At 44.3% G+C, this 8289-nt stretch overlaps 1 protein-coding gene across 1 annotated transcript in view; it reads right to left on the bottom strand.

The window, feature by feature from the left end:
* Positions 1-185, bottom strand: part of LOC116507906 (dystonin-like) — a 183460-nt gene extending 183275 nt beyond the window's left edge. The window contains 1 exon segment of the mRNA XM_032216303.1: positions 30-185. Within this exon segment, the coding sequence (XP_032072194.1) occupies positions 30-32 (3 nt within the window). The 5' untranslated portion in view covers positions 33-185.
* Positions 186-8289: the final 8104 nt, after the last annotated feature.

The raw sequence follows: 8289 nt of genomic DNA on the forward strand, positions 1-8289 counted from the left end.
TTGCAAGGATCGCTAGACAAACGGCTCACCATTGTTGCTTACACGCGCTGCTAAATCCCACCGCGGCGAAAGAGGCTCAGGGAGGGGGGGGAACGCATCCGGCGGGAGGCTTTCGGGGAGACGGGTGGCCCTCGGCGCTCCGGCACACAAAGCTCCAACCCGAGTTGCCCAAGAATCAAAGCCAGAGAGGGGGAAAAAAGGGTGCCGGGAAGAGAGAATTGTTGCAAAGCAAACAGCAAAGGCTCCGAGTCACAAAGCGACCTTTGGCTCCCCCTGCAGGCGACAGGGGGAAAAAAAAGGAGCCTTTCGCTCTTGGATGAGTCGCGGGGGAGGGAAGGATGCCAGTGTTTCCCCCCCCCCCCCCATATCCAGGATGCGGGCCTCGGCGATGGCAGGGCAGTTGCCACGCCCTGGTTAAGTCCCTTTCCTTCCGAGAAGGGAAAGGAGAGGGGAAAGGAAGGAAGGAGAGAAGAAAGAGAAGAAGGGGGTGGGAAGGAGGGAGGGAAGGAGGGAGGGAAGGAAGGAGGGAAGGAAGGAGGGAACGTAGGAGAGAAGGAAGGGGGAAGGAAGGAGGAAAGGAAGAGAGAAAGGAAGGAGAGAAGGAGGGAGGGAAGGAGGGAGGGAAGGAGAGAAGAAAGGAGGGAAGGAAGGAGGGAACGTAGGAGAGAAGGGGGAAGGAGGGAAGGAAGGAGGGAAGGAGAGAAGGAGAGAAGAAAGGAGGGAAGGAAGGAGGGAAGGAGAGAAGGAGAGAAGAAAGGAGGGAAGGAAGGAGGGAACGTAGGAGAGAAGGAAGGGGGAAGGAAGGAGGGAAGGAAGGAGAGAAGGGGAGAAGAAAGGAGGGAAGGAGGGAGGGAGGGAAGGAGAGAAGAAAGGAGGGAAGGAAGGAGGGAACGTAGGAGAGAAGGAAGGGGGAAGGAAGGAGGGAAGCAAGGAGGGAAGGAAGGAGAGAAGGAGAGAAGAAAGGAGGGAAGGAAGGAGAGAAGAAAGGAGGGAAGGAAGGAGGGAACGTAGGAGAGAAGGAAGGGGGAAGGAAGGAGGAAAGGAAGAGGGAAAGGAAGGAGAGAAGGAGAAAAGAAAGGAGGGAAGGAAGGAGGGAGGGAAGGAGGGAGGGAAGGAAGGGGAGTAGGAGAGAAGAAACGAGGGAAGGAAAGAGGGAGGGAGGGAAGAAGAAGAAGTAGGACTGTTGTAAAATAAGATGGATCTATGGGATGTTAAAAAAAGCAATCTTCAAGTATATTGTCAACAGTAGGGGGAAATTGTTATAAATACATATTATTAATAACAGTTATGAGATTATATAATTGTGAATGTATATATGAAATAAAAAAAATGTAAAAAAAAAAGTCCCTTTCCTTCCTTTCTGGAAGGGGTTCCACTTCTTTTCCCGAGCGCTCTCCGCCCCCAGGAAAGGCGGAGCAGCCGGGAAGAGCATACAAAAGGCAGGTGGGCTACTTGGGGGGGTAAACCCCGCGCCGCCCGCTCGATTTATGACCGTGTCTTTTTTTTACGGCCCGGAGAGATTTTCCAATGGCCACCAACACCTCCCGAAATGCAAAGAAGAAAGGATGCCGCGCAGGCAGAGGAGAACGGGGAATGAAGGCGCTCCTGGCTTGGAAAGCCTTCAACCCTGCATTTCCTGGGAGAGTTTTCAACAAATGATGATGAATGGAGGAAGGGGGGGGGGCAGAAGGGAGATTGGGGAGGGGGTGTCTTTATTTTACCTCCCACTGGAAGGGAAAACATGGTTTGCATTTATGGATCAAAGTCTGAGATGAGCCCAGGCCTTTGCTGTGTCATCTGGGCTGGGCCTTTTGATCTCCTTCATTGAAACTTTCTATCCTGTTTTCTTCACTGTCCCTTCTTCCCAGCATGGTGGTGGGATTCAAATAATTTAACAACAGGTTCTCTGCTCTAATGACCAGCTGGGTAGGTGGGGCTTGGTGGTCATGTGACTCAGTGGGTGTGGCCAACTCAAGGTCACTCAGGTCGATGGACGCTTCGCCTTATCTGTTACAATGGAATAAGGGTTAACTGGAGAGGCAGTTTCTGTATCGGGGCAATAAAGATTAGGCTAAAAACAACACCAGAATGTTTCTTTCCTGCCTTCCTTACAGAATTAGCCTGTAAAGTGGGGGGAAAAAACCAAAATAAGATTTCTTCCAACAACCGGTTTTCCGAACTGCTTAGAAAGTTAACAACCGGTTCTCCCGAATAGGTGCGAACCGGCTGAATCCCACCACAGATGATTACCCTCTATAGCAGGAGTCAGCAACCCGTGGGTCTGGAGCCTCATGTGGCTCTTTCATTCCTCTGCTGCGGCTCCCTGTCACTCAAAATATCCGTCACAACCACCAAAGTGTGATACCCACCAGCATGCAATTTATTGATCTTTTTGACACTCCCCACCCCACCCCAGTAGGCCAAGCATGGATAAATCCAAGAAACGTTTCAGAAGAAAACAGAATGTTTAATTCAACTACGTATGCTATTTCTGTGGCTGCTCAGGAAATGGTCAGGCACGGGAAGGGTTTTGTGGCTCCTAGTCAGTGGTGGGATTCAGCCAGTTCGCACCTATTCGGGAGAACCGGTTGGTAACTTTCTAAGCAGTTGGGAGAACCGGTTGTTGGAAGAAATCTCGTTTTGTTTTTTCCCCACTTTACAGGGCTAATCCTGTAAGGAAGGCAGGAAGGAAACATTCTGGTGTTGTTTCTAGCCTCATCTTTACTGCCCTGCATACAGAAACTGCCTCTCCGGTTAACCCTTATTACATTGTAACAGTTAAGGTGAAGCGCCCATCGACGTGAGTGACATTGAGTTGACCACGCCCACCCAGTCACATGGCCTACCCAGCTCGTCATTAGGGCAGAGAACCGGTTGTTCAATTATTTGAATCCCACCACTGCTCCCGGTGTTTTCTTTTCTGTGGGAAACGGGTCCAAATGGCTCTTTGGGGGTTTAAGGTTGCTGACCCCCTGCTCTACATCATTCCTTAAATGGGCCTACAGAGAGTTTGCAAGATCTTTGCCTGCTTTTCTACCTGCCTTCATTATTATTCGGTGCACTCTTGCCACCCTCTAGGGATCACCTTTGTGGAGAAATTCCCATTAGCTGCCTTTCGGAGTAGGGTCCACTGGTTAGAAAACTCATACTGAGTGGAACACCATCTCTGGGTACTTGAGAGACCGCCTGCTGCCAATTACCTCCCACAGACCCATTAGATCTCACAGGGTTGGCCTCCTCCGGGTGCCATCTACCAGCCAATGCCACCTGGCTATTACCCGGGGGAGGGCCTTCTCTGTGGCAGCTCCGGCCCTCTGGAATGAACTCCCCGCAGGGATTCGGACCCTCACCTCTCTCCAGGCCTTCCGAAAAGCCGTCAAAACCTGGCTTTGCTGGCAGGCCTGGGAGTGATGAGTTCCCTCCCCTCTCGACATGTATGGTTGTGCGACTGTTGTTTAGTTTTATTATTTGTATTTTGTTTTTTATGTTCCCCTTTTCCCCCTTGAATTGTTCGCCGCCCTGAGTCCTCCCGGAGAAGGGCGGCATACAAATAATAAAATTCTATTCTATTCTATTCTATTCTGGCAGATTAAGGCAGTTTTCTCATCAGGGCTGAGAAAGCATCATCCAAGCACCGAAAACAGGCGCTTTGTCACAACATCAGGAGCCAAGTGACACCATAAAGCATCATCAATTACTAACAAGGAAAAGGAGTCATCACATGGAGATCATTTCAAAACCCTCTCCAGTTCCTCACTTCCTTTATATTTTCACTCTTCTTTCAACTTAGTGCAGTGATCATAACCGATGCCTATATTTTTAATACAGCCTTGTGGAAATGAATTTGCAATTTATACTTTAAAAGCTTTTAACATATTACAGTAGTGGTGTGGTGCATTGACTTCTATGGTCCTATATTCCAGTAATGGGGAAAAAACAGAGATCCAATCTGATTTTATATTCCTTACTTAGCAATCATACCTAAGCCTTCTTATTAGATTATGAGATGGGTGAATAGCCTTTCCTCTATTGCCACACACTATCAGAGTGAGATTATCTGCTAGTTTGGTAATTATTTAAAGAAGAAACAAGTCATGTTTGTTTTCTAAGAAAAGAAAGTTATAAGGCCCCATTCATGACCTTAGATCTCGAAAGCTAATTCAATTGTTTTTTTTCCCCTTCCCTATGTTCAAGAGACACATGATTTCCTGACGTTCACAATAAATGTTGGCTTTAAGCCTTAGTAATTGTCAACTAAAATTAATTTCCAAAACAGAGTTACAGAGGAGCTCCTTTTAAATGGGGATTATCAGTTCTTTCTTTGTGCTGAATCATGAGGAAAAGTTTACCAATCAAAAGATAAGGCTAAAAATAGGCAGGAAAAAAATGAATGGCCATTTCTTATTAAATCATATCAAGACTTAAAGGACGGCATCCAGAGTTTTTAAGAAACATTCAGAAATTTTAATGTAATAATTGTTTCCCTGAATTAGTATAAATTTGCTAATATTTTTATCACAAAGTAAATCAGTGGCAATGCTAGGTTTGTAAATCATATTATGCCTTCGGTAAACAAACCATCAAATTCTGATTAATCCTCTGCCATAAATCACAATGAGTGTGATGATGGATCACACTAAGGAGAACAAACCATATACTCTCTTAGTAGGATATGAAAAACTAGCCAATATCAATTTATTATTTATCCTTGAAAGATCCATTTTTAGTCTAATCCCAAAACCTTTTGACAACATACTTTGTAGTGTGAATTTTAATCTTACTGAAGGAAATCATGCTATATTTACTTTCTACTTTACTTCTGAGTAAGTGTGAGTTATATAAAATCCACTAATGGTTGATATATTTTTTTTAATTTTGTTGTAGCTCATTTCAAATTAAACAATTAGGGATATTCCTGGATCAAAAAAAGATTCTGGGAACCATTGATTCAACAAAGGATAAAACTGCATGAACTCAAACTTAGTTTTTAAAACCTCAATACTAAATATTATCTATTTACTATAAACAAGGGCATTTTTATCCATATGGATTACTTGAGAGACCCAATTATTAAGATCTATACAGTAATTTGAATGGCAGGGTATACAATTCCAAGGAACTAACTAATGGCACCTTAATTTTGGTCCTCGAAAAAAATATATTAAACGAGCTTCCTTTTGGCCTTTGAATGGCAATTCAATATTATTTGGCCAGGCTTTTGATTAATGATATTATTTTATTTACAGTTTTATATTAATTCAGTTAGCTGCCCTTTGTAGTGTATAAGGGGGAGACACTTTTTAAAATAAAAATTGAAATAGTAATAGTTTTACAAGCACTACGGAATAAAACAAAAGGAATTGTATTTATCTGCTGTCTGTCATGGACTTTGTGCAAAATACACCTTTAGATTGCTTAATAATTTCCTGCTGTAGTGTTTTGCAATGAATCGATTAATACCTATATATGAATACGCTATATATACACTATTTTAGACAGTTAAGGTTGAGACAGTAGCATCCTTATTTTCAAGAATTCTTTATTCCTGCACATTCATCGTTGCTGTTAATAAATGTGTGAAGCATTTCATTTAGATACTAGTTTTTAATTTACAAATATGTTTTCTTCTTTTTTTCTTTAGGACTTTAGAAATCAACTCAGATTGTATTTCTGATTCTTATATGAATTTTTTCATTTCCTGTCCCTAATCATGATACTGTTATCTGTGCTTTGTGCGGAGTGATAAAAAAATATCACAGCTTTGATGATCGCACGGCAGGATTTATTTTTAGTCTTTCAGACATTTATTAAAATAAATAACGTTCTGAAGAAAAGTAGCTGAATCCTACTAATATCCTGCTCAATAGTTTTGCACCACTTCCCTCTACTGGATGCATCGGACCTAGTTGTTTTTCCATTAATATGAACATATTTGTTGGCTGGAAAAATTTCTAATTGGACTTATTACCAAACATGAAAGCCAACACTTTAAATGCATTTAAAAACAAACAAAGGGATGAAATAATGGCTATTTAACACAACAATCTGGTTTACCCATCACGTTAAGCCAATCAGTTGGGTTGGGGGATTTGGGACTTAGAAAAAATACTGTGTAAATTAAGTCACTTTGATTATGTCAAAACCGCGACCCGTCAAAACCGCAACCCGTCAAAACCGCGCTCGACTAAGCCGCGCCCGATTAAACTGTGTCGCTGACGTCATCAACAGGGCGACAACAGCCAGCGCGGAGAAAGAAGGGCGCTTTAAATAGCGCTTTGAAAGCAAGCCGATTCAACTTAAGGTAAGGGTTAGGTTTAGGGTTAGCTTTAGGGTTAGGGTTAGGGTTAGGATTAGGTTTAGGGTTAGGTTAAGGGTTAGGTTTAGGGTTAGGTTTAGGTTTAGGTTTAGGGTTAGGTTAAGGGTTAGGGTTAGGGTTAGGTTTAGGGTTAGGTTAAGGGTTAGGTTAAGGGTTAGGTTTAGGATTAGGTTTAGGGGGCTAGGTTTAGGTTTAGGTGTTAATTTTAGGCTTAGGGTTTACAGCGTGCTTCTGTCTCCGCGCTGTTATCGCCCTGTTGATGACGTCAGCGACGCGGTTTAGTCGGGCACGGTTTTGTGGTGGAACCTGTGAAAACAACCATGACTTTAGACCACAGGTATCAAACTCTACGTGACCTGACAAATGTGCGCCCGACAAATGCGCGCTGACAAAACCGCGACGTTGAAAGCGCCTCCACAAATCCGCGCCCACAAAACCACGATTAGGGTTTTTAGGTTAGGGTTAGGGTTAACGTTTTCGCGTCCCACTATGTTGTTTGTTGATGGCGCGCTTTTGTCGGTGCGCATTTGTCGACGCGCTTTTGTGGGCGCGATTTCAACGTCGCGGTTTTGTCGCCGCGGTTTTGTTGGCACGCATTTGTCGGGCCCGCATTTGTCAGTGAACCCAAACTCTTATCGTGTCACATGACATCACATGACATTTTTTGGGCTTTGCAGAGCTGGAGTGGCATGTCCTGCACGTGATCCCTCCAGCCAGTTTGACACCCCTGATTTAGACTATAGTTGGGGTGCTGCCACTGAGAGGCTCCTGCTCCTGATTACCACATGAGCCAAATCAACTAGTGGGGATCCTGAGAAGGACACCAATTGGATGGCAATGGAACAATCTCCCCGTGGAGATCTGGACCCTTACTACTCTCCCGGCCTTCCACAAAGCGATTAAGACCTGGCTTTTCCAGCAGGCCTGGGGCTTTGATTTATCCAGCCCCACTTTAAGTTATGAATGTTGTGCGTTTTTAATGTCTGTACTTTTTAATTTTTATATGTTCCCCCTCCCTGCTTTATCTGTAAGCCGCTCTGAGTCTCTCGAGAGTGGGCGGCATACAAGTCCTAATAAACGTAAACGTAAACATTAAAAGAAGCAATTACACTTGAGTTCTAAAGTCAAAGTCTAATAGCTAGAGCAGTGTTTCTCAACCTTGGCGACTTTAAGTTCTGTGGACTTCAACTCCCAGAATCCCCCAGCCAGCATAGCTCTGGGAGTTGAAGTCCACAGGACTTAAAGTCGCCAAGGTTGAGAAACACTGCCTTAGAGACAAGAGCCCACAGCGGTCCCTATATCGACGCATCTCCCTGAAAGACGAACCTGCTTTGCAAGCGTTTGTAAAACATAGCGGGGAAAGGGTGGAGTCTTTGGAATGCTGTGCTGCCTGGGGGTTTCTGGGAGTTGAAGTCCACAGGACTTAAAGTCGCCAAGGTTGAGAAACACTGAGCTAGAGGCAGCAAATGTAGCACCTTCAGCTTCTTTAATCAACTGCTGTATTTAACAACAAGAGCCGAGGTGGCGCAGTGGTTAGGGTGCAGTACTGCAGGCCACTTTAGCTGACTGTGATCTGCAGTTCAGCGGTTCAAATCTCAACGGCTCAAGGTTGACTCAGCCTTCCATCCTTCCGAGGTGGGTGAAATGAGGACCCGGACTGTGGGGGCAAGTTGCTGACTCAATTTGCTAAAAAAAAATTGTAAACCACTTAGAGAGGGCTGAAAGCCCTATGAAGCAGCATATAAGTCTAATAAATAATAATAAATAATAAGGTGCTGTTTGCATCAGCCCCAACATTTAGGCTATCCTGAAAGGCAGCTCATGGTGGATTGCGTTGCAGTCACCCAATGATAAGGTTACTACACCTAAGATCAGTGAGGCCAGACTGGCTTCCACAAGTAAATACATACTCTATTATGTACATTCTAAGTAGCCCTAGCACTTAAGTATGCCTAGCAAATAGCACACAACAG

Source organism: Thamnophis elegans, chromosome 4 (assembly GCF_009769535.1).
Source record: "Thamnophis elegans isolate rThaEle1 chromosome 4, rThaEle1.pri, whole genome shotgun sequence".
In the NCBI taxonomy this organism is placed as follows: domain Eukaryota; kingdom Metazoa; phylum Chordata; class Lepidosauria; order Squamata; family Colubridae; genus Thamnophis; species Thamnophis elegans.